Source organism: Mustela lutreola, chromosome 7 (assembly GCF_030435805.1).
Source record: "Mustela lutreola isolate mMusLut2 chromosome 7, mMusLut2.pri, whole genome shotgun sequence".
NCBI classification, from domain to species: Eukaryota; Metazoa; Chordata; class Mammalia; order Carnivora; family Mustelidae; genus Mustela; species Mustela lutreola.
In genome coordinates, this window is record NC_081296.1 from 117,031,314 (window position 1) to 117,058,242 (window position 26,929).

Consider the following 26,929-nt stretch of genomic DNA (forward strand, 5'->3'; position numbering starts at 1 on the left):
TCTAGTTCCATCCACATCATTGCAAAGATTTCGGTTTTTTTGATGGCCGAGTAGTATGGTGATTTTTTTTTTTAAAGATTTTATTTATTTATTTGACAGACAGAGATCACAAGTAGGCAGAGGCAGGCAGAGAGAGGAAGAAGCAGGCTCCCTGCTGGGCAGAGAGCCCGATGCCAATGATGCCGATGCCAGGCCTAATCCCAGGATCCTGGGATCATGACCTGAGCTGAAGGCAGAGGCTTTAATCTACTGAGCCACCCAGGCGCCCCTAATATGGTGATTTTGATTTTGATTTGCATTTCCCCGATGAGTAGTGATGGTGAATTTCTTTCATTTTCCTGTTGGCCATCTGTATGTCTTCTTTGGGAAAAAAAAATATGCATTCAAGTCCTCTGCCCATTTTTTAATCAGGTTTTTTTTTTTTAAATAATAAATGGTATAAGTTCCATGTATATTTTGGCTGTTAATCCGTTATCAGGTATATGACTTGCAAATATCTTCTCCCATTCAGTGGTTGCCTTTTTGTCTTGTTGATGATTTCATTAGCTGTGCAACAGCTTTTTAGTTTGATGTAGTCCCATTTGTTTTAGTTTTTGTTGCCTTTGCCTGAGGAGACTGGTCAAAAAAAATATTGCTAAGACCTATGTCAAAGAGCTTACTGTCCATGTTTTCTTCTAGGAGAGTAGCTGAGTCTTTTAGCAGCTGGAGAAATTCAGTAAAACAACAATGGTATCAATTTCACATCCAATATATTGGTAGCACCAAATATCAGAGAGGATTAGGGAAAATTTTGAATTCTTTTACCATGCTGATGGGAGTAAAAACTATAATTCAGAGCAAATCAACACATATTGATAATCAAAAGGAATAATTTTAGTTCTAGAAAATATCCCAAAGAAACTCACAGAGATGTGCAAAAGGGCCTATTCAAAGGTGTTTATCAGACCAATATCTCTAATAAGAACAACTGGGAATACTACATTCACAGAAGCCTATAGATAAATAAGACGTGTTCATGCAGACAGAAGAACAGTATACAAAGCTAAAATGACTGTACCAGATTTGTATCTGTTCCCATGAATAAACCCCAAAACATACTGCCTAGTGGAAGAAGGAAAACAGGTTATAAAATGATAATACATGATTCCAGTTTTATAAGAATTAAAACATATTAAACAATACTGTATGAATACTAATATATGTAATAAAAGTATAAAAATGCATGTGTGGGGCGCCTGGGCAGCTCAGTCAGAAAAGGGTGTGACTCTTAATCTCAGGGTCATGAGTTTGAGCCCCATGTTGGGAGAAGAGATTACTTAAGTAAATAAATATATTTTTTTAAATGTATGCATATATTTTAGGGTAGTGGTTATTTCTGAGGATGAAGAGATGAAAGAATAATGAAGATCAAGTTTTAAATTGTATTTGTGATTTGGAAAATTATATTACTTAAGTCTGTATCGTGGTTAATGACTGTAGATTTTATTTTGTTCTTCTAACTATGTTTGAAATATCATATATTTAAAATAAAATCATTCAAATGAGACTGCAAAATCAAAATAAAACAGAGTCAAGAGTGCTGAGCAGAGGATAACTGGTTTCAAAAGAATCTTTCCAGGAGCCAATCAGGACCTAGAGTCTGTGTTCCAGCCTTTCTGGCATGTGCAAGGGAATGTTACCTTTTAAATTTGAAATGTTCATTTGAGGGACTCTGTTGGGTTTTCTGCCAAGGTAGACACATGGCTTTTGGAGGTGGTAAACAAGTGGTGTTTGGGGGTGATTTCAAGTTTTCAGAATGCTCTCTCTGACCAGGAAAGGCAGATTACAAGTGGCAAATTGTTGCTAGTCCTCAAGTCAGTGGTTTATGAGGTAAGATAGACCAGGGGCTCTGAATTCTTAGTAGATGATTAATCCTAAGTAAAGTCTTCCTAGGGTCTAATGTCCCAGCCTTTACCTCAGGCACTCTTTCTTATTCTGTAGGTGGATGGGGGGGGGTACTATAAGGAACAATAACCATCAAGTCAAGTGGGAGGCACGTGTCCACCCCCGGTGATTGTGGCTCCTGGCAAGGAGCCCCCATAGTCTGCTGGAGCCTGTGGTGTGACCCCCTCTTGCTCTCTTCCTGGATCCTTCCTCCTGAGATGCTGTCTTCCTGTAGGTTTTTAGCTATAGTTTTGCATGAATAAATTGTTGGGAATGGAGGAAATGTATAAGATCATTTTAATCCTTTGTAGCCTTTTAAAGAAGTGACTTGTGCTAAGTGCCAACTATGTTGAAATCAGTTAACACTGGTCAGCTGAATTTTCTTACCAGTTAGTTTCAGTGAAGCTCCAGACACATACACCTCCGTACATCTGTTTCATTTATATAATCTTTTAACTTTAGGTTAGCTTTACCTTGATGGAAAAGTTGCAGAGATGGTACAGAAAGTTTGCATGTATCTCTTAACCAGTTACCCTTACTGTTAACAGTCTGCAGTGCTATCCACGTAGCATTTGGACAACAGTTTCTACCTTGTTGGGGGAGGTGGACACGTCTTATTCACAGACTTGCTACAGATGTTACTAACATAAAAGTATTTGACAAAATCAAATGGTATTTCATTTATGTAGCAACTGGAAAATAAAAACTAATACCTTCACAAAATAACAGAAATCTTTTTTAATATTTTGGACATGGCACCTGGTTCATGCATGTACTCAACAAATATTTGTCCAAAGAATGAACCTGCATGAATGCAGGTACCATCTCTATGTACCCTATGAGAAAGTCAAGTTCTTGTGGCTTTCAGAAAAGATCACATTACTATCTGTATAACCTGCCTTACCCAGCTTGGAGTTCTTCCTATGAATTGGTGTAAGGCGTAATTCATTCTTAATACCATGAAATCTTGGTGTTTCTGCCATCTGTCCACTTACTATTTTAAACTACCAATAATAACGTTGAACGCCTCTTATCTGCCCTGTCCTCTGTATCGCAGTGAATACTAAGCATAAACTTTGGAACTTTTGTTTTTTCTGTATCTGTTTTCTTTCCTTATACCTAGATTATGCCTCGCAACATAATCATAGATCCTATACTGTCTTGCCAAAAAGGGTTTTTTTTTTTTTTTTTGGTGGGATACCAATAAAGGCAATTAAATATTATATGGAAAAATCATCTTTGATAATGCCCAATGATACTTTTGAAAAATCTTTAAGTAAATAGAAGGAACTGGAATGTTTTCACCAAGAGAAAGAAAAACTATTTATTTGTAAGGTAGACTATTCAGCAATTAATCTTTTTATGTTTTCAGAATTCAACTGTAGAAGTGGTTTTGTCAAAACAACTTTCTCTGGATGTTCAAGAAAGCATGAAAAACACTGAAGATGAGCACAAAGTCAATGAGCTGCAAAATCAACCTTTAGAATTAGATGTTATGTTAAGAAATGAACAATTAAAGGAGATAGAGGTATGGAAACAAGAAAAACACTGACAACATGATTGCATCATTTATCCAGTGCAATACAATATATTTTAATTACCAGAAACTTGCTTGCACAGAATGAAAAGTCTTATTTAACCTTTGCCTGATGATCAATTTGGTAACTATATAATTATGTACTAATCAGTAAGTTGTATAAATCTTTCCATTTAAAAAGTGGAAGAGTTTAATGAACATTAGTCTTTTTCATGAAGTTCCTAAAAACTTACTTATTCGTTAACAGAATTTGGAAATTCTGACTTACCATTCCTCTTCCTTGTCAGATGTGTTCTTCAGATTCTGACAAGTTTATTTTTCCTGATTAACAGCATTATGGGGTATTCCTTCATTTTACAGCTGTGCTTACATAGCTATGTTTATATATTTATATATTTATAGCTGTGTAATCTTAAAAGTCCAATACATGGCCATGTTTTTTAAAAAATGACTCCTACAATTCTAGCTGAGTTTACATGATTGTAAACATGTATTTAAAATGGGAAAGAGGGGGTGATGTATGTGAATAATAAAAATAAGATATACATAAAGGATGCATATAAATGGAGTGCATATAAATCTAGAACAATCTAAAAATATGATAAATCTTCCTGTAGACATTGCAGAACCTTTTAACACAATAGGGAGATCTAATTGCTATTAAATCCTAGACCAATTCTGAGTTTCAGTCTAGATTTTAACATGAGTTTAGTGGAAAAAACTTTTAAATGTCAGTACCTTAGTTTCTGTGTGTACAAATGATATATTTAAAGCCCATTTTTGGGATAGAACGTGTTATTGGAAAGAAAAATATCAACAGGTGAATGAGTGAGTATGTATTTACTGATTTCCTTGACTTGTTTTTAGGAATTATATGCCCAGTTGGAAGCAAAGAAAACAGCCATTGAGCCACTAGAACAAACTGAGTGTCTCGATAAAGCAGAAACAAGTGCCTTGGTTCTTCACAACACAGGACATTCCGTGCACCACTTGGACCATCTGCTTCAGGCACTTAGGACTTCGAAGAAAAATAAAGAAAGCCAATATTATCTCCTTAATGATTTTCAGGAACACCTTGCTTCAGTTGAAACTTCAGTGAAAGCCTTATTGACAGAGAAGGAAAGTCTAAAAGTGTAAGTATAAGAATTTAGGACTTGTGGGGCGCCTGGGTGGCTTCCTTGTTTAGCGTATAGCTCTTGGTTTTTGCTCGGGTCATGATCTCAGGGTTCTGGGGATTCAGCCCCAAACAGGTTTTGCACTCAGCAAGGAGTCAGTGTCTGCTTCAGGATTTCTCACCGTCTGCCCCCTGTTCACCCCCTACTTTCCCCAAGCCCATCCCATGCGTGTGCTCTCTCTCTCTCTAAAATAAAATAAATATTAAAAAAAAAAAAAAAAGGATTGAGGACTTGCATTCTTTTTATTCAAGCATAGGCTGCACTACCATAGACAGGCCCCGAGTTTTAAGAATTTATACTGTGAAGGGATATTATGACTTTAATACTACAGTATGAAATTAATTCCATATAGGAGCCATTGAAGAAAACTGTCCGTTTTGTGCAATAAATTTTATATGATTTGTATTGATTGTACATATTCTTTCACAAATAATTTGTTAAGCAATTCTCAGGAAATTCTGCCAAATAGATTTAAATTCTATGGAATTCGGCACTCTTTTTGTCAAGAGTTTATCCCAAACTGTGGGGGTGGAAAGAAATATTCTATGTTTGCAGTTGCTGAATATCAGCATAATTGACTTAAACAGTTTGGAACATACTGAATATATATCTATCCTAATGATATATATATATATATATATATATATATATATATGCATATATATATGCTCCTTTTGGCTTTGAAAATAATAGCAAATGGTTGTAGATAGAATCTTACTGTGTAAATACTTTCCCACCATAAAAAGGCTGATTTTGTAGTTTTGCCTTAATGTGGTTTACTTCCAGTGATCTCCTTTTGAGGAAACAGTTTTATATTCAAAACACTAGTCTGATGATTATACCCTCTTAGTCATTATTGTTGGCAAAAGAATAGTGATCTGGTTGGATTTTGTGGTAATTTCTTAGTCCTAGACTCAGCCTTCCGCAAGTCCTTCACAGTTCAGAGTCCTTTTACATTACGTTGTTCCCCTCCCCTCTTCACTCCTTTCCTGTGGTTCTCCATTTTTATGAAACATACCTTACAGGTGAGCTTTCTACATTGTCATAGGCTCATCAAGAGCCACACTAAACTAGATTCTGATTTTTATTTTTAGGACGGAGTGCTCTTAGAGACGACCTAATCGTCTCTTCTGAGAATTCAAAGAATTCATTTCTTTTAGTGACCTCTAACCTCATATTAGTATGTAGTAAGTATTAACAAGCTCTGTTTGTTTTTCTCTTTCTAGGGGACCCCTAGACAGTGCAACCTATCTGGACAAAATTAAAAAATTCCTGGCGTCGGTTGAAAAAGAGAAAGGTTCTTTAAGCAAGATGAAAATCGAATGGGAAAACTTATCAAAGTATCTGACCGACATGGATAAGAAGTTGTTAGAAAGCCAGATCAAGCAACTTGCACACAGCTGGGAGCAGGTGAAACAGCTGGCTCAGAAGAAGTATTCTCAGCAAGCAGTGGAGCACAAGGAGTTTACACTCCTCATGAGCGAGATCCAAGACCTGGGTTCTTCTCTGCAGCAGCAGCAGCAGTGCCTACAGTTTGGGCCGGACTCTCCGGAAGAAGAAGCGGGGTGCGCACACATGGTTGCCTTGGCCACTGAACTCCAGATCATCAAGCATCAATTTTCTGTTTTAAAGGGGCGAGCTGAATTTCAGATGAAGAGGATTTGGGGAGAAAAAGAAAAGAATACTTTGGAAGGTGCAGTGGATAACTTGCAGAAGCAATTAGAAGCCTCGGAGCCATTAAACACCCAGGTGGAAAATCAGATCAAGAAGTACGAAATAAGGAACAAGATGAAAGAGATGATGCTGTGGGTCAAGAATCTGCTAGGTGAACTCACTCCCCCCATTTCCCTTCTCCCCGATGACATTCTGTCACAGATTAGGAAATGCAAGGTAACCCACGACAGCATCCTGGAGAAGCAGCAGGCCGTGGAGTCATTGGTTGAAGAGGTCAAAAATAATATTCCCAACCTTATGGCAGGTGAGAGCAATGATTTAAATCACATCCTACAGGACATACAGAATCAGTACCAGATGCTAATTTTAAAATCGACGGAAAGGTCACAGCAGTTGGAATTTAAACTGGAAGAAAGGAACAGATTCATTGCAGTCATAGAGAAGGTGCAACTCTCACTTCAAGAAAATGAGGCACTGATAATTCCCAAGGTGAGAACAGCCTCCACACAGGCTGAGCTAGAGCTGGAGCAGGCCACTTTGACGAGATCCCAGGAGGAACTGCAGGAGGCCCAGGGTATAATTGCAGCCCACCTTCAGGAGCAAACGCCTGTCTGTAAGGATCTAAGTGTGTTCGAAAGATTATTTCTGGACGACCTGCTCAAAAATCTTAAGACGAGAGCCAACAGAACGCAAAGATTCATTCAAAATAAATGGAATGAAGTAGAACAGAAGAGAGATTTTTACAGAGAATTCCATGAAAAGGCCTCTGTGCTTCAGAAGGAGGTTGACCACATACAGCGCAACGAGCTGCTGCTAACTCAAGACATAAATGGAGATGTTAAAGAGGAGCTCTACGGTATTAAAGACCGAATCACCGGTATTCAGTATGGTATCCTGCGGCTGCTGAAACTCAAAGAAGTGTTCGATTCCATGGGACTAAACTGGGATTGTTCCCAGCTCGACCAGTTACAAGCCCTAGTATTTGAAAAAGAGAAGGAACTTGAAGAAAAAATCAAGCAGCTGGACATCTTCATGGCAGAATATGGCAAATACCAAGCATCACTAAATAAATTGAGGGCTGTGGATCTGCAAATTAAGAAAAGGGCGGAAGCCGTATTAGGAACGCCCCCTACATCGCCAGAAAGCAGTTTGCTCAGTGCTCAAATTTTGAAGCGGAGAATTGAGAAAGCCATGTGCTTGTGTCAAGAGATAATAAAGAAATTAAATGAAAGTAAGGCCTTTGATGATTCTTTCAAAGAGAAAGAAATACTCCAAATAAAGCTGTATGCAGAAGAAAATGACAGGATACACAAGATTCTCCAAAATGGAATCCTGAAATCCCAACCACAAGAAATGGATGAAAAGGATTTTCAGGACAAACTGGAAAATTCCTTACATGTTTTGAATCAGATAAAGGCTCAGTTAGAGCAGCCTTTACTTTTAAATTTGGACATTGAACATATTCAAAATGAAAAGGAGAATTGTGAAGTGTTTCAAGAGCAAGTTCAGGCAGAAGTGGATGGCGTGAAAGCCGTGGCCCTTACTGAAAAGCAAAGAGATGAAAATTCTTCCGACGCTTGTGATGTGGAGACAAAATTGCGGGACATTGAAGATCTTCACGCGCAGGTTAATACAAGCATTGACATGCGCACAGTAAGTTTTTTTCTTAATTCAGTAGTTAGTGCATTTCTTTTTATTTCATGGTTTTACGTTTTACTCTAGTTAGTATGTGTGTATGTTAGTATGCTTCTTAAGAAGTTCCAGGTTCAAAAAAAAAAAGCTCCAGGTTCTGCATGAACATTTCCCCATGGAATACAGTCATTTTAAAAACTTGCAACGAAAAAAAAAAAACTTGCAACGGGCTAACTTATGATCCCAACTCATTTTACATCTAAATACAGTCAGTACCTTATAGATGGGAAAGAGGAGTGTGACACCTTTATTTCTATACCCCTTGTAGCCTCTATTGAGCTCAGACAAAATTTGGGTTTTGTTTGTTTTGTTAGAACTACCGGGGCAAAATAGAAGAAATAGGGTGTAGTGAAAAGAACGTATAATAACTCCCCTTCTATTTAGAACTTTCATTGTCTAGGCACCGTGCTCAATACTTTGTTTTTAATCCTCACAGCAACCCTGTGAAGTGGTTGCTATTAATAGGCCCATTTTAAAATAAGGAAATTTAAGTTCAGAGTATCAACATTTTCTCAGCTCTTGCAGCACTAACAGAACGAGGATTTGCATCCAGATCTGATTTTAGAGTGGGGGGTCACCAGATGAAGGCTCATGGGCCAAATCTGCCCACAGTGCTTGATTTTGTAAATAAAGTTTTATTGGATCACCGCCGTGTTCATTTCTTTAGAGAATGTCTATGGCTGCTTTCCTGCTAGAACAGCCTGGTTGAGTAGTTGTGATAGCCCAGATGGCGTGTAAAGCCTAAAATACTTAGTCCGACCCTTTACTGGAAACGTTTGCTGACCTCTGTTATAGAACGAGTCCAACAAATTCCCTCCTTTTCCACAATAATAAGATAGACAGCTTAGGCATTATTGGAACACTCGTACTTAGTATAATGCCCTTCACTGTGTTTTCAGAATTGTTGCATGAAATTTATAGAATGGGGAAATCCAAAGAATTATTTGATAATATTTTGATAGGCTTAAGTGCTATAAAGTCAAGTCATAGTATGAATCTTAATGTTCTTTAAATTAGTACTTAACAAATGTTGAGTAAAGTCAGTACATCTCTACTTGATTTTAATATAGATTCCAGGAACGATGATGTAAATCTCCAGAATAATAGATCAGAGCCAAACTGGAAGGGAACTTCAAAGTTATCTATTTTGGCTACTTGTTATTTCCTTGAGAAGGCTAAAGTCTGAGACATTAGGGAATGTGCTCAAAAGTAAAGTTAGTGGTAGAGCCATTTATTTAAAAACACAAGATGGGTGGGGCATCTGGGTGGTTTTGTTGGTTAAACATCCGACTCCTGATCTTAGCACAGGTTGTGATCTTAGGGTTGTGAGTTTGAGTCCCATGTTGGGTATAGAGATTACTTAAAATAAATAAATACAGTTTTAAAAAACTAAAAATAAAAAACACAAGAAATCTGGGGGTTTTTTTTGTGTGTTTGCTTTAATTCCCCCTCCCAACAACATTTGTTAAAGTTATATATATTAAATATATCCCGTTGTTTTATTTAATTCATTGTGTAATATAAGAGTTCTAGGACAGGGATATATATTGTCAGACATGATTCATGAGATGTATTTTTTAATTTAGGACAGATTTCTTAGCAAATCTAGGAATATTTTTTCTTTATGCAAGCAAAAATACTAGTCTAATATTATCAAACTAAAAGTAGGAGATGCTAACCCTTATAAGACCCAGACATATTATGAATGCCTATAAAAACTCAAGAAAGATAAAAATCCTCAAAGTTTGACAGCTTTGTTGCAACATTTAATCTCCTATTCACCAGGATGTTTTGAATGATGCTTGTGAAAGTATAATACACTATAATGAGGCAGTCATCAGGGCGAAGGAGATCTTGACTGCCCGTGAAGCCATTGTTGCATCCCATAAAGTAGATCTTGATAATCCAAAAGCACCACTGGAGATGCCTGGCTGGAAACGAGAGGAATTGCAATCCACAATCGCAGACATCCAGGACCTCACTGAGAAGCTGGTGACTATATCCAGCCCTGAAGCCCAACAACAACTCCAGAGTACTATGCAGGAATTACTTTCTAAGGATTCCGCCATGACGGAGGCAGCCAAAGTAAAGGAAAGGGAACTTGAACGGTAGGTACTTCTTCCTGAAGGGGATCCTTCAAGAAGAAAATTGAGATTTTTTTAAATTAGCATGTACACATTAGAGATAATTTGGGGGGTGCCTGGGTGGCTCAGTTGGTTGGATGACTGCCTTTGGTTCAGGTCATGATCCTGGGGTTCCAGGATCGAGTCCTGGATCTTGCTTATCCCTCTGATCCTCCCCCTCTCTCTCAAATAAATAAAATCTAAAATAAAATAAAATAAAATAAAAATAAGGACTTAACTTGGAAACTATGGAAACATTTAAAAATCATTATCTGCAGAAGACCATAGCAAATATTATATTTATTTTACTTGTATTTAATATTATGTACAACAGAATGTTTATAAAAGTCTGCATATGATATAAAGAATAGTGATCAAACAAAGAGCTTTGTACCCAAAAGTTCAAAGGTAAACATCATGACTTTTGAATTTTCTTGTGTGGTCCTTTCCTCTTCTCAAAATTAACCATTATGTCCAATTTTTTATTTACTATTTTTCTTCCTTTTTAAAATATTTTTACTATGTGTTTGTCCTCCATATTCATGTATGTGTATTCTTCTGTCACTTCATTTTTTCAAATTCATCATTATGATGCTGAAGTTTATTCACGTTCTTGTCTATAGCAAAATTCAGTCACTTAGCTATTTGATAGACATTTGGGTTTTTCTAGTCTGCATTTACAAATGGTGCCAATAGGAACATTTTTAAATTCAAGAGCTTCCCTGGAATATATACCAAGGATTGTGATTGTGGGGCTAACTGGTGTGTACACCTTACATTTTAAATTCCATATGATTTTACTTATTTATAGTCCAGGACCCTGGGATCATGACCTGAGCCGAAAGCAGAGGCTTTAACTCACTGAGCCACCCAGGCGCCCCATCATAGTGTTTTTAAATATAGCACAACATTATGCTCTGTAAAAATATGCTGCTCTATGTGCTCTTTTCCTTTTTGTAGTAAAACTTCATAAAGTGACTATATTTGCTATAAAATATTTTATAAAATGGGTTGTTGTAATTTACTTAACCATGCCTTTTGTTATATATGAAAGTATATTCCAATATTTGCCATTTTAATTAATAGTTTAATAAATAAAAAGATTTTACTGTGCAGAGGTTTTATCAGGTTTAGGATAAATTCCTACTTTGAGGACTCAAGTTAAATTGTGGAAGTTGGATTAATGGTTCACTACAAGAATTTCAGTGAAGAATTTATACTTCATTAGCAGTGTTAAAGAATGCAGTTGTACAGTTTAGGCTTTTTTATTTTTAAGATTTTTTTTTTTAAAAGATTTTATTTATTTATTTGACAGAGAGAAATCACAAGTAGATGGAGAGGCAGGCAAAGAGAGAGAGAGGGAAGCAGGCTCTCTGCTGAGCAGGGAGCCCGATGTGGGACTCGATCCCAGGACTCTGAGATCATGACCTGAGCCGAAGGCAGCGGCTTAACCCACTGAGCCACCCAGGCGCCCTATTTTTAAGATTTTTTTTCATTTATTTGAGAGTGAGAGAGCACAAGCAGGGAGAAGGAGAAGCAGACTCCCCACTGAGCAGGGAACCCCATACAGGACTCGATCTCAAGACCCTAGGATTTTGACCCGAGCCAATGGCAGATGCTTAACCCACGAAGCCACATAGGTGCCCCTACAGCTTAAGTGAATACTCTTATCTCACTGTTAAGTTTGTGTTAAAAGTCTTATGCAGGTCCCTGTGAGAAGCAGTCAGTCAATAAAAATTTGTTGAAAAAACACTGAATAGCAAAACAAGAATTTCTTTCTGTTTTTTATTAAGTGTTCAGAATTCATTCTGGGAAGTCCAGAATTTATTGTACTAAATAAAATTTAATATCACTTTTTTCCCCCTTAACTGTGCTTCACAGGTGTCTTGAGAATTACAAATGCTACAGAAGAATTAAAGAGAAAATTTGCAGTGACCTAAACCAAATGGAGGCAGTTCTTAGGCAGTCTGTGTTTCCGTTGCCAGCATCTTACAAAGAAGCTTTAGAGCGCTTGGAACAGAGCAAGGTAATAGTATTTGCACATCTCTAATAAGACTGTATGCAGAAAATTGGCAGAAGGAGCAAGTGGCAGCAGCAGGGCATGTGGCTCTGTTGTGACCCACAGAAATCTTCAACCTGAGTTGTACACTCAAGAAAATACCCCAAACCGCACACCAGGGGAAACATGAAACAGTGGTTCCAAGAGAGTTCATCATTCGGATTCACGGGACTGTCGCAAACCAGTAGTAACCTGTTCTTAGTGATCACTCTTTTGCTTTCTTTCTTCCTTTTTTAAAAAAGTTATTTATTTATTTGAGAGAGAGAGGGAGAGTGTGTGTAAGAGCGTGGGTGAGTGAGTGGGAGGGTAGGCCGAGGGACAGATGCTTAAGCAGACGCCTGCTGAGTGGAAGCCCGTGGCAGGGTTCGATCTCAGGACCGTGCTACCAAGACGTGAGTGGAAATCAAGAGGAGATGCTCAATTGACTGAGCTACTCATGTGCCCCAGTGATCACTTTTCCTAAAGCTTCACCTTTCATGTTATTTTATTGGATGTTGTTGGATCAGTTACAGAGAATTGAATGCAACTATCATAAGGCTAAACTCTGGCGACTTCTTATTCTTACTATGCAATTTTTGTATTTGTTTATTTTTATCTGTTAGAATCTATGGCATTATGTTATTAGGATTTGAATGAAAACATTCTAAATTACCTATGCTTAACATCTGTCCCCAAACAAACAAAAACAAAACCCCTAAATAATGCGTTGGTGGTTGATAAGTATAGTGCAAATTAACAACCTCGTGAAATAATGAGACTGATATTAAAATAACCATGAACTTTTAGGATGTTCACCTTTCAGAACACTTTCTTACTCCAAAGAATTGCTTTATGGGTCATTTTTGTCAACCATAGTTCCAAATTCATGGGCAACACAATTATACGTAGGTAATTCTCTCTCAGATTGACTTCTAAGAGGACTGAAAAATGGATCATGGAATACTTACTGGATGATTTAAAATCATCAGTAGTTCAAGATCTTTAGAAGTTTATAAGTCTCTGAAAAATTAACAGACATTCTATTCCTCCTATTCCTTTTCTTTCCTAAGGCTTTGGGGTCAAAGCTCCTATCAACCAAAGAAGAGTTAATGAAACTACGGCAGGTCCTCAGACACCTGAGACCCGCGTGCACGGACAGTGATGACATGTGTTTGCTCAGAACCACGACAGGTTTGTGGGACAAATGGTTAAATTTGCTGGAAGCCACCAAAGAATGGGAGATATGGTGCGAAGAACTGAAGTGGGAGTGGAAATTTGTCAGTGAAGAAGTAAGTGCTTCATTTCCAACAATCAAGCCAGTTTCCTAGTAAATGTCACTTTAAATTGTTCTGTTACTTTCATTTCGTTTTTATATAAAACAATTCCTCAACTGGTAGGATTTGTTTATATCTCATATACGCAACACATAATTGTTATAGAGGTCAGGTCCTACTAAAATAATCTCCAAGAAATGATTCAAATTCTTTTCTTAATAGTGCCCTTTTTTTGGTATCAGGTAATACTTACAAATAAGTACTTGCTCATTTGGGCTTTAAAATCTTTATTGTGCATCTGAGTTAATGCCTTTTAAAATGACTGTCTTAATGGAATACTAAAGGTTAGAATTAAGTAATATTCATAATAACCAGCTAATTTTGAAGTTAACTACAATGGTTAACTATGGAAACTTACTCCAATGAATTGTTAACTATGGACTTAAAATAGGTACGTTGCTCTTGCTGAAAACTCTCTTAAAGAAAACTTCCATAATATATCAATCACAGATGTTAATCTAAGTATGATTCTGGATTTAAACCATCACATATATTTAGAAAGAAAATTTAAAATCATATAACATTATCTTAGGGTATTCGTTAATCTTTCCAAAGGATCAGGTATAAATGAAGTACAAGTCAGAACATTAAATGAAAGTCCTTCTTCCTTATTCATGTGAAAATTCTTGCTAAATTTACTTAAGAGAGAAATATAATGAGTCAATATTTGACTGGAGGTAGGTCACACTTTGGGATGTACATGTTTAACATTAGCATATTTTTCTGCTTAAAATTTGGTATTCTTGCTTTTTGCCCTGTTGCATCCGAGAGAACAAGATTGGCCACCAACAGCTCTACCGGAGCTATTGGAGAAAATTCATTCAGGGTCCTTGCCATGTCTGTTCAAACTGGCACGGTCTCATCTGGAAATAATGGCCTCAGTCTGTGCCTCCAGTGTTTCCATCAGCACTGGGAGGGTACAGGCTTCATTATGTTGAATTAGGTGAACCTCCTTGAATGGGTCAGCTAAGATACCTATCTTACTGCAGATATCCAAGATACCTACCTTAATGCTAGCTCTTTGTACATGAAAATAAAAATCCTTCAGTTAAGGAACACAACTTGATATTCTTGAAAATGAATATCATTGTGGTAGTGCTGATAGGGTTTGATTAGTCAATAGACTCTTGAATGTTAAAACATGAAGATACTTTGTAAATTACTGCTGCTTGCCTCTTCTTTCCCATTCATACTGGCACAGTCAATGGAGTTCCTGAAGTAGGCTGTGTGCCGTCCGAAGAGGGCTGTTCACACAGGACACCACCAAATCCTTGCATTACCTTTAGGAGTTAAATATTATTACCATTTTATTGATGGGGATACTGAGTTACGGAGAGATTTCTGTTGGCACAAGACCTCCCAGCTAGTGATTGAGCTGGGGCCATATCTGTTTTGCTCGCTGCTGTAACTTTAGAATCTGACCGGGGCCTTGTGCTTAGTAGGCAGTTAGTAAATATTTCTTGAGGGACAGTTCTTGTTGAAACCCACGTCTAGGCTAATTCTAAGCTTTTGTTCTATTTTACTACATTGCCTCTCTATTGCTGTACACCCATTTGCAATTATATTTGATTAATTCAGACCTTATTCATTTAGAACTTTGTAATTATTCATGGAAACATTTGACAACATCTGATGGCGGAGTGTGTTTTTCCTAAAGTAGCCCAGACAAAATATGTGGTCCTGTAGTAACAGTAACGGCAAATGTAACACTTAGTGGGCGGGCATGGTGCATGTGTGTGTGTCCCACAGAGTTCTGAGCACTTTATAGGTAGTATCACTTATTCTCGCAACAGTCCTGTCTGCTGGATATTTTTATTTTACCCTCATTTTGTAGACGAGGAAAGTGAGACTGAGTAAGTTGCCCAAATGCACAAGTGAGTGGTAGAGGAGGAGTCAGACATATGCTCCGGTGTTTTTAATGATGAAACTATCAACTTAAATGACATTTACACGCACTGAATTGTTGTAGGAGTAGCTTGTATCCATTTAATAAAAATGATATCATCTAAACACCTGTACATGCGAGATCCTGTTATCATGGTTGGTGCTTTTGGATGTGACAGAATGAATTTCTTTTTTTAAGATGTGGATAGTAATAGAATAATCCAGTATCTTTATGGGATAAAGGTTTTGTATGAGTAGGTTTTCAGAAATTTAAATGTTGTGTTTAAATTTTTGACTTAAAATATAAATTAAAATTTTGATTTACCTTCTTTTCCCTCTAAAATTTTACCTTCCTGTTTTCTTACACAGGATCTGCTTGATTTGATTATTCATCTCTGGTTATTCAGAGTCCTCATTTTTGTTGCAGTGATCATGATGTGCTGGAATAAAGTCATGCTTTCAGGGATAATTGGAGGCATAAGGCTGACTTCTTCAGCATGTACCAAAGTTCAAAGGACTTTTACTAGTGTTGGTTACGGGGTTATCAGTTTCCTTCACTCGTTTACTTGTGGCTCTAATTCCAGAGAGTCTGGAATACTCTATGGCTCCTTTTCCCTTTCCAGACTCTCTGATTGTGAACCTAAAAGTTTTATAGCCATATTATTAGAATTCTGTGTCCAAGGGAAATCATTCAGGGCCTGCAGAGTCTCTTCTAGAAGAATGAATGCACAATTTTTGTAGAAACTGTTTTATTGATTTGGGAGCTGTTTTCATCCTCTTTAGCATAAGTTTTGACGAACACAGTCACATGATCACCAGTGAATCTAGTTAAAGATTTAGAACATTTCATCACCTCCAAAAGTTCTCTTGTGCCCCTCTGTAATCAGCCCCTTCTATCATCTCCAGCCCCTGGCATCCATTCCTCTGTCTTGCCATTTCCAGAATGTCATATAAATGGACTTGAAGAGTTTGTGCCTTTTGGGTTTGGCATCTTTTCACTAAGCATCGTGCGTGGGAGATGCATACCTCTTGCTGTTTGTATCAGTAGTTTATTTCTCTTCACTCCTGAGTAATACTGGGTTGGATTTGGTTGTCTGTCATAAGTTGAAGTATTATCTGGCTTTTGAGTAAAATTGTCCTAATTACGCCCCTCCCTAATTACTTACGAACTTATATCAGACAGCAGAGCCTGAGATGGGGCTCATGGGCAGATGGTTTATTCTGGTAAGTGATATCAGGGAACAGGGGTGGGGGAAGAGGAGTACTGGACTGAGAAAGGACAGAACCTTTCGAGGCTTTACTCCTCCTGGGTCATGGTTGCCATGGTGGCTCCTTTATGGTCGTCATGGCACAGAAGCACCACGAGATGCTCCATTAAGTTCTGGGTTACAGACATGTTTCTTTCAACCCTGATGTATAGCAGAAACCCTAGGTGCACAATTATCTCTGACAATAACAGCAGTTCCTTTCTTTGCTTGTGGGTTCTCTGGCAGGGAAATTACAAAACAAGCTAGTGGAACCCAAAAGGGTTTTTGAGTAAAATAAGATAAAAATCTTATTCCCCGGTAGAAGTGTAGCTGCCTGCCTAAGAACTAGCACTTCTAATCCAACTGAATTTAGGTTTGAGGAGATGGAAAGCATACATTCTGTAACTAGGTCTGTCGGAGATGGATTGTCTATACCCATGTATTCTAGTGAGCCGCCTGGCTCAGCTGGATCATATGGCCCAAGTGGCCAGGCAGCTTATACTTGCGCCTGACCCTGCTGCAGATCTCCCTCAACACTGGCAGCATTCTGATAAATGCATCTGAGCAGTATTCTCCAGATAGCATAGACTGCCCACAAAATCCCAATGGGCACCTCCCATGCTGGGGCTCTTTCTTAATGGTAGAGGTGCAAGATTGAACAACTTGATCCTTACGTATGGAATTCTGGCATTCCCTAGACCACTGAGTCCCTGGAAGCGTAATTTATGCTGGAATTCCTAAATTCTCTTAGATTTTATTTTCTACCCTTTGGATCCAGATTTTCATTTATTGTTTTCATTCACGTTGAATAAATGTAGTTGGCCTGTGTGATATTCCATAATGTCAAGATTGCAAGGTGGCTGACAAGTTGGAACATTAGAGCAGGAGAGCTGACAGCGCCAGGGCAGAATTTGGTAAATGTATGGTACAACTAGGGTGGGGGCCACGGGGTTTGAAGAAGTGCGTTAGAGAGATCTGCTTTTCTGTGTCTTTGTTCTGGGGCCACGGGTGGGACAACTCCATTCTGCAGATGCGCAGCGTTACGTGTTTCCGGGTTCTGCATGTTGCCGTGTTGACAAATACATGATTAGTTAGGACTGTTTTCCCTTTGGTGTAGGTGTTCGAGTAATGAGGAAGTACTGGACGTACCTTTTTGAGCATACAGGAATAGGATGTGGAAGAAAACACACCTGTAGAAACATGGTCTGGCAGTTGTCCAACCTCATATAGGCGTTGCAGTTTTGGGGGGCTCATTCTGGCTTATAGACATCTCAGGAGACATCACTGCTTTCTGCACCTGAAATCTGAAGGAGCAGGAAATTATTTATGAAACTATTCAACAGTGTTTCCTTCAGCTCACGACTGCAGTACTTCATTTCATAAATTAAATGGTGAGCAGATCTGCAGCTGGGATCGGAACTCTGGGGTTCCAGTGCTGCAGGAATAAGATTCCCAACTCGAGGAAGACAGATACTACTTCGAGCGAAGATATGGTATTAGGAACCCTTTGACCAGCCAGGATACAAAAATGATGATTGCCAAGGTCTGTTTCAGCTTCTGAAATGGTCAGAGTGCATCTTCGTTAAGTCAGTTCTCTTTTTTTGTTTATTGAATTAGATTGAACGAGAAGCAATTATTTTGGATTGTCTTCAAGAGGATCTGCCTGAAATTTCAAAAACCAAAGAAGCGGCCACCACAAAAGAGCTCCGTGAGCTGCAAGATTCTTTATGCCGCTACCAAGAAAATGTGGAGAAGCAGCAGCTGTTACTGACCTTACTTCTTCAGCGTATGAGAAGTATCCAGAATGCTCCCAAAAGCTTAGAGGCTGTAGAAACGATTCCAGCATTTCAAGAGATTACATCGATGCAGGAACGATGCAACAAGTAAGACTTATGAAAAACTATTAAGGAAACGTGCCTAATAATTCAGGCTTAATTTTTTTAAGGATTTTATTTATTTATTTGACAGAGATCACAAGTAGACAGAGAGGCAGGCAGAGAGAGGAGGAAGCAGGCTCCCTGCTGAGCAGAGAGCCTGATGCGGGGCTCGATCCCAGGACTCTGAGATCATGACCTGAGCCCAAGGCAGAAGCTTTACCCACTGAGCCACCCAGGAGCCCCTAGGCTTAATATTTAGAAAGTACTGAATTTTGAAAATGTAAAAATAAAGCATAATGACAAGTGATACCATAGAATTGGGTTAACGCAGAAAAGTATTAAAAGGGTTGGAATAGTACATCCCCTGTGGAAAAACACTATGGAGGTCCCTCACAAAATTAAAAATAGAAATATTATATGCTCTGATAATTGCACTATTGGGTATTTGCCCAGGGGGAATGAAAATGCTACCTTGAAAGATACATGCATTCCTGTGTTTATTGCAGCATTATTTAGAATAGCCAAGACACAGAAGCAACCAAAGTATGCATCAGTAGACAAAAGAATAAGGAAAATATGATATATATATCCAATAAAATACTACACAGCCACAGAAAGGGATGAGATCATTGCCACTTGAGACAATATGGATGGACCTAGAGAGTATTATACTAAGTGAAAGAAGTCAATCTGAGAAAGACAAATACCGTATGATTCCACTCATAAATTAGATCTCAAAAAAAATTAATAAGCCAACAAAAAGCAGAATTGGAGGGGAGTGAGGGAAGTGGATGGGCAAAATGGGTGAAGGGAAGTGGGAGATACAGGCCTTCAGTTACGGAATGAGTAAATCATGGGAATAAAAAGCAGATCGTTAGGAATACAATGAATTGTAATAGCGATATAATGGGACAGATGGTAGCTATACTTGTGGTGAGCATAGAATAATGTATAAACCTGTCAAATCACTAGACTGTACACCAGAAATGAATGTAATGTTGTGTGTCAACTAGACTTGAAAAAGTTGGTTGGGGGGGGGGGTGATGGACAAGATTAATAATAATAAAAAGAAACACATAGTCTCCATCTTGGTATTACTGAGAATGAATATCCTTTGAATTTTGTTAATATTTGCTACTTTTCTATTTTAGTAATATAGATTCTCTATCGGATGTTCAGGGATGTAGACAATTATAAAGATTAATATAACCCCCCTTTAATTTTACCACTCAGCAATAATCACTGCCAGTCATTCCTCTTTTTTACTATGATTGTATTTTTAAACAAATTATGGCCATAATGCTATACTGTTTTGTGTGCTAGATGATTTATCAGCCTATCATGTTAATTTGCCTATGTCACTAAATGTTCCTTAAAACATAACTATGTCATATCTCACATGTGACTATCCCATAATTTATTTAACCCTAACATAAAACCTTTAAATTATATGTAATTTTTTTTCACTTTTGTAAAACACTGTAGTGACGATTTTTATGCTAGAATTTCTGCATCTGTGATTAATACTTTGAGAAAGAGGCCAAGAAGTCGAATGACTGGGTCAAAGGTTACAATATATTTACAGCTAGAAATACTTACCGAATAGCTCTCAGGAAAAGTCGTACCTCTTAAACATCCCTACTAATAAGGGGGCTACATCCACAGCAAATGGGGTCAGCTGAGATAAAAATGCTAATGGCATCATCTGTCCCCAGAAGCCCACCAGTGACTCCATTCTCCCCTCTACGTCATATTCAGTTGAACTCAAGGATCACCTGGAGAAAAGTAGGGTGGAGAGAGCAATTGGAAGGCAGCTATGCTCACCACTATACCACCAACGCTGGAGAGAGCAATTGGAATGTAAAGTGTGAAAAGAGGGTATTTTGAGATGGACATTTAGAGAGGTTTTTGACTGAGTGATAGAATTTGGTATATGTTTGTGTATGTAGTAACAAAATCATGGAAAATGGTACTTTTTGCTCAGGAAAAAGATCTTTTGTGAACTTTGCAGACATTGTGTTAATTATTGAAATGAAACTATTTCACAAGAGAGCGGGATAGAGAATTTTATTTTGATGTTGTATGTTAGGCTTTTTCAGAAAGCTCAAGAAAATAAGGAATTGATGGAGAATGAAATCCAAGAAAGACATTCTTTTACAAAAGAAATAATTACTTTGAAGAATTTATTTCAACAGACTGCAACTTATTTCCAAAATATGGAATTACAAGACCACCCAGAAAAGGTAGACCAGTTTGAGGTAAGTGAGGAATGAAGTGAGAAACCAGTGAATGTGGCCAGCACAGGTCTGCAGTCTTGAATCCAAAATCCTTGGGGCAGAGGTAACTTTGTGACTGGAGTGGAGGGAGTGGTCCAAGAGAGAGAAAGCACATACAAAGGCCCTGTGGTATGGTGTGGGCCAAGCTATAAGAGATCACTGTGGCTAGGTTGCAGAGAAGAAAGTTGAGAGGTCGGGGAGGTCCCCAGAGCATTATAGAGTAGGGTGTTAGACTACTGACTTTAGTAGGATGTATGATTTATCTCTGATAGGAGTGCAACTGTTTTTACTCACAATACTTCCGACACCAAATGTGTGGGAGTTTTCCCCCAAGGCTCTGGAAGCCAACTAGGTGTCCTACACTAAATTCAACTGTAACACTAACTAGCAGGAGTTAGCACAGACCACAAAGATTAAGGGCTCACTTCCACAAGACCACCCCCACTTCAGAAGCAAGTCCTGGTTCTCCTATAATTCTGACTGACTCACTGTCAGAAGATCAGGGGTTCCCATAACCCCTTCCTCAGCTTTAATAATTTACTAGAATGCCTTCTAGAAGTCAGGAAAGCACTTTACTATTTTTTTTTTTTTAAGATTTTATTTATTTGACAGAGAGATCACAAGTAGGCAGAGAGGCAGGCAGAGAGAGAGAGGAGGAAGCAGGCTCTCTGCTGAGCAGAGAGCCCGATGTGAGGCTCGATCCCAGGACCCTGAGATCATGACCCGAGCTGAAGGCAGAGGCGTTAACCCACTAAGCCGCCCAGGCGCCCCAGGAAAGCACTTTACTATTACTGGTAAGGGATACAACTCAGAATCAGCCAACAAAAGAAATGAATAGAGCAAGGTAAGGGGGCAGTCTCTCAGACCCTCTGGGCCCTGTCTGGGTGTGCCAACCTTCCAGCACCAACTCCGGATTTTCCATACCTCACTGATTGGGGGTTTTGTGGTAGTTCCACTAAGTAGGCATGATTGATTAAATCATTGGCTGTTGATAATTAACTCAACCTTCAGCTCCTCACCCCACCCTACAGGTTGGGAAGTGGGGCTGAAACTTCCAGCCCTCTAATCACAGGGCTGATTCCTCTGGCAACCAGGCCCTGTTGTGAATCTATCTAGAGGCTCCCCCACACCCCCCCCTCCAAGAGTCATTCATTAGCATAAGCTCAGGTATGGTTGAGAAGGGTTTGTTCTGAGTGAGGAAGGACACTCCTCCTACTCCTAGCCAGGAAATTCCAAGAGTCTTAGAAGCTGTTCAGGAACCAGGGATGAAGACCAAATACAGCTTTTTAAATCACACTATCACAGGGACTGTTCATATGGCCCTGTGTGATTTGGGATATCGTTTTTTTAAGAATGATTCCGGTCCCCTGGTAACAAGCAGAAACGGCATTCGAAAATTGACTCCAGAATCACGCACGGTTGTTCATGGAGCTCAGTATTGATAGAGGGAACTTCTCTCTCTCACAGTCTTGGGGAAGCTTCAATGTGTAGCTCTGAATGATTCTGACTAGATTCTGACTCGGTCTAGATGAAACCAGAAGGCATTATACTTAAATTCCACCTTTGTCTGAATGGCATTGTTCTCTAAGTTTCCATCTCTAGATTTGTTCTCAGCTGAGGGTGAAGAAAAAACAGGGACACATCACGGAGTCATTCAAATTGTAATCATTCTTCAGTGCGGTGACTCAACCCATTAACACGAATAATGCTACTGAACAGCTACTGTAAAAACAAAACAAGTCCCAAAAAGCCACAGTAAAGTCAAGAAGTATTTTTCCACTTGATCTTTGGGAAACTTTCCCAAACAAATGAGTTTCTCCTTTATAATTAGTGCAGGAGAACGTAGATCAGATTTTGTTTCTAGGCCACAACCAATACACTGTTTGTTCAGGTTTCTTTTATCTCCTAAAATCCACATTCTTTGCAGGGAACTGGAACCCTGCCTTTTGAAAGAAGTTGGGCTCTGCTGGGCTGTCTAATTACATGAAAGCAGACACTTGTGCTTCAAACCTAGGGCTTTTAGTGGCCTTGAATCATTGTGATGATAATGTAGGAAGAAACAGAAATGGCAACAAGTTAATAACAAAAACAAAAAAAAACCAACAAACTTCTTTGAAACTTTTTTGCTACTCGGAGCTTTTTAGCTCAAGACTGCAACCGAGATAGTTAAATCCTAGAGTTGCTTTAGAAGCAGGAGATGTTGTAATGTCTTTAGAGGACAATGGTTTGACACTATGGAGAGGTATCAAGTTCAATTCTGACAAACTAGAAAGCATCATCTGACCACACTGAGTATCTCTTTGGCTTAATCGGCTTGTATCAGTAGTGAGACTTTGTCATGCAAAGTATGCTCATTTAAATCAGAAGGATGTGCTGGAAAGCTGCTTTCACTTTTAGAGTTAAACTTTTTCCCTGTTCTGTGCCTCTTTGAAACTCTCCTGGTGATTTTAGGAGCTTCAAAGCATTTTTAAGAAAGGGAAGCTAACTTTTGAGAATATTATGGAAAAACTGCGAATCAAGTATTCTGAAATGTACACCCTAGTCCCTGCAGAGATTGAATCCCAGGTGGAAGAATGCAGAAAAGCTTTAGAAGACATAGATGAGAAGGTAATAATTGTTTGTAGTAGTGTTATTATTTATGAGTTGAATGGATATAAAGAAAAGATCCTGTAATGTCACATTTCCTTTGCCCTTATTTTAGCAAAGACTGTTTTTATAGAGTTTAGATAAGTGATAATTCTGTGTATTTTTGAATACGGAGGTGAAATTGCTCTAAATAAAGTGACATAACAGAATTAGATAATGTGGTTATTTTTAATTGTCAAGATGCTTAGTTTTTCTTCTCTTACATTTAAAAGTAGAATAGATTAGCTTTTACTTGGCTTTTTTTTTTTTTTTTTAAACTGGAGAATCACTTTAAAATATTAGACAAGAATAATGTTTTGCTTCAGCACTTATTCCCTGTGAATGTTCTGAAATTGCAACCAAGGACATTAAGAATATAAATTTCATAACTCATGAGGAATAGCATTTAACACACACTATCTTTTTGATGGTGGCAACACAGTTGTCAGAACACACCTGCACAAATCTTTACCCCTGAATGGATGAACCTGAAGGTTGGAAGAAAGAATGGGAAATGTTTCATAGTACTGAAGACCTAGGAGCTTAGAAGACAGATTTATTGAATTATAGAAAGAGCCTTTACATCCAACAGAACAAAATTCTATTTGGTCCAGCATGCACGGAAGGATTTTTGTATTCCTTTTGAAATCGGGAGTACTTCTAACTTAATAAAATAGATTTTAAATGCAAACACACACAAATTGCGTTTCAAACTCAGTTAACTTCTTTAACAGATTTCTCAGAAAAATCTGACCCATGAAAAAACATGGAAGCTCCTAATACACATTTTTAACAAATGTTGTTGATTAAACACCCAAGAAAATCTGTTATGAGGTACTTGCTCAAGAATCATGCACTATTGATTTCAAGAGAATACTAAAGGTTTTGAGAGCAACTAAATTTGTTTCCATGAATACTTCATGTGAAAATTGCTAACAGAATGAATAATCAAGATCAATCTTAAATTTAGCAGTTGAACATTTCAAGAGTAACTTGTGTATTTGTAACAAATAGCAACTGATTTTTATTGTTTGGTGTATCTGAAAGATCCAGGCCAACTCTAAACCATTTGATGTAATTCGAAGGGCTGCTTACTTTTTGTAAATCATGGACCTAAATTATATGCTTTTCTGCTAAGAGAATAATTGCCCCAAGTATCAGAAAACTTCACTTTATAGTAATTTGTTATATAGTAATAAAAAGCTATCACAGCAATTTAAAAACCAACATAGAATTAATTTTTTCCCTAAAAATCTCAACTGCATTATGATCTGTGGAATAAAAACATTTTATAAATGTATCAACATCCTGAAATGTTAAAAAGAGCCTGGGACTTCAGTCTCATGACTCTGGACTTCTCAGGACAAGTTTTAACTGCTGCCTTGATACAGGCAGGATAACCACCTGCGTTGAAAGGTTTTAGTCTCCATGGTTACACAGATATAGTGGTTTTTTAAAAGGGTTAAAGGATTATACATAAGCATAAAGTATTATTTGGTTATTTAGTGGCTGCAAGGGGAAAGCCTTATCAACATAGCCTTAAACAAAACAAACAAGAACTAAGCAGGTATTTGAAAAATGACACTTTCAACATTCATCTGTTATCTTTCCTAGCCCAAGTTATTTTCTTAGGAAAATCATTCAGATAAAAAAATTACACTGTTCAACGCTAGATTTCTGATTGCTGTGAACACACTGGAAACATTCACACAGAGAAAAACTAAGCTTTGTGCATCCTCAAGAAAGAGCGAATTTTAGGTTATTTCCCCCAAATCAGTACTACAGTGGGAATTACATTTTTTAAAGTCAGCTTGAGAGTAAGTTAGGTTATATTGAAAATTGGTCTATGCAGAGGTCTTTCTCATAAAATGAGAGACTGTATAATAAATAATTTATCTCCCTTGAATTTGCTCCACTGGGGTATGCCTAAGACAGTACGCTTAGTTTTGATCAACTCAGCACAGATTTGTAGTATGTGGTGTGGGTTACATTCAACAAATTTTTGTTTGTTGATTTTCTTCTTTTCTTAGATTGGATTTAAAAGGTCAAGTCGGCAGAACTACCATTGGTCTAGTCTGCTGATCTACCTCTCATTATCATATTAACTGGCTTGGTTTGGGATTCTCCCCTCCCCGCCTTTAAAAGATTTTTGTGAATAAAATTGCCTAACAGTATGACTGTTCCTTTTATCACCTGAACCTGTAACTAGATATTGAAGACGTTTGTAAGCCAGATGTGTCTTTCTTTCATTGTAACAGATCAGCAATGAAGTTTTGAAAAGTTCACCCTCCTATACAATGAGTAGGAAGATAGACGAAATTAACAATGGGCTTCACAGTGTTGAAAAGATGTTGCAGCAGAAAAGCAAGAATATTGAGAAAGCTCAAGAAATTCAAAAGGTAACTTCCTCCTTTAATTTCCCTCAGCATTTGGTGTTCCTCCTTTTCCTCAGTCCTCAAGGTGTGCCCTGTGGAGGACTCAGAAGCACAGAGATCGTAACTCAGATCCATAGGGACCCCCTTTCTGAGGGTCCCCTGCAGAGGCTTGGTGGAGAAAGTTGCATTTAAGAACTGTTCTCAGTTGTTGTTGTTTGGGGGGGTGGGGCTGAGAGAGGGTGAGAGAAAGACTCCCAAGCAGGCTCCATGCCAGGTGCAGAGCCTCACCAGCCTTGAGATCATGACCTGAGTTGAAACCAAGAGGTGGACACTTAACCAACTGAGCTACCCAGGTGCCTCAAGAACTGTTCTCAGTTTTTCCATGGTGAGAATGTGCCTGAACCCCTGAGAGCCTACAATTATGAACTAGCCTTTTCACAAGTAAAGGAGAGTAAGGACCTTATCCTGGGACGGCTGATAATAAAAAAAATATTGTATATAAATACCAAATATAGAAAACAAAGCTAACATGTTTTCTGTGTTTAAGCGTTTCTCGGAGTCTTTTTTTTTCCTAACGTGGATTAACATGGGAAATACAACACAGAACATTGCTGAGACATATTTGATTAAAAAATATATTTCACTAGGATTTGAAAAGAATTGACAGCTTTTCTTTAGACGACGAAGGGAAACGGGAAAACAGAAATTCCAAATTTATTTCCCTTGTAAAATATCTTAGGGAATCAAGTGTTAGGTAAAACTGTATATAAGCCTAATTTTCTACCATTAACTCCTAGTAAACTTCTGCATGTGGAAAACATTCTTATTTTAATCTACATTTTAAGGAAGTTTTCTATGTGAATGGAGACTTTTTAAAAATAGGTCAGACCGGACAAAATCTTGATTCTTAATAAGTAGAGGAACCTAATTTAACCAGTCCTATTTTTCCTATTTCTAAAAATTCAATTTTTAAGCAAATATTAAGTAAGAATTAAATATTTTACCTTTGAGAGTTCCTCTGACCATACAAGTACAGGCTTGAATGCAGTCTGTTGGTTTCTTGAGCCAAAAGCAGTTGCTAGAATTTTTTGCCACTGCATTAATCCTAAGTCAAAACAGATCTTTTCCTTTTGTTAGTTTTATTTTTAT

At 38.0% G+C, this 26,929-nt stretch overlaps 1 protein-coding gene and 1 pseudogene across 12 annotated transcripts in view; both read left to right on the forward strand.

The window, feature by feature from the left end:
• Positions 1 to 26,929, forward strand: part of SYNE2 (spectrin repeat containing nuclear envelope protein 2) — a 328,121-nt gene that overhangs the window by 173,112 nt on the left and 128,080 nt on the right. For all 12 annotated transcript variants that reach the window (XM_059182293.1, XM_059182290.1, XM_059182281.1 and 9 more), the window contains exons 46-55: positions 3,296 to 3,451; positions 4,328 to 4,593; positions 5,862 to 7,962; positions 9,787 to 10,109; positions 12,006 to 12,150; positions 13,233 to 13,451; positions 18,245 to 18,510; positions 20,594 to 20,762; positions 23,232 to 23,387; positions 25,664 to 25,804. In XM_059182293.1, the coding sequence (XP_059038276.1) occupies positions 3,296 to 3,451; positions 4,328 to 4,593; positions 5,862 to 7,962; positions 9,787 to 10,109; positions 12,006 to 12,150; positions 13,233 to 13,451; positions 18,245 to 18,510; positions 20,594 to 20,762; positions 23,232 to 23,387; positions 25,664 to 25,804 (3,942 nt within the window). The remainder of the gene's footprint in view (positions 1 to 3,295; positions 3,452 to 4,327; positions 4,594 to 5,861; positions 7,963 to 9,786; positions 10,110 to 12,005; positions 12,151 to 13,232; positions 13,452 to 18,244; positions 18,511 to 20,593; positions 20,763 to 23,231; positions 23,388 to 25,663; positions 25,805 to 26,929) is intronic.
• Positions 14,152 to 14,525, forward strand: LOC131835428 (small ribosomal subunit protein uS14-like; annotated as a pseudogene).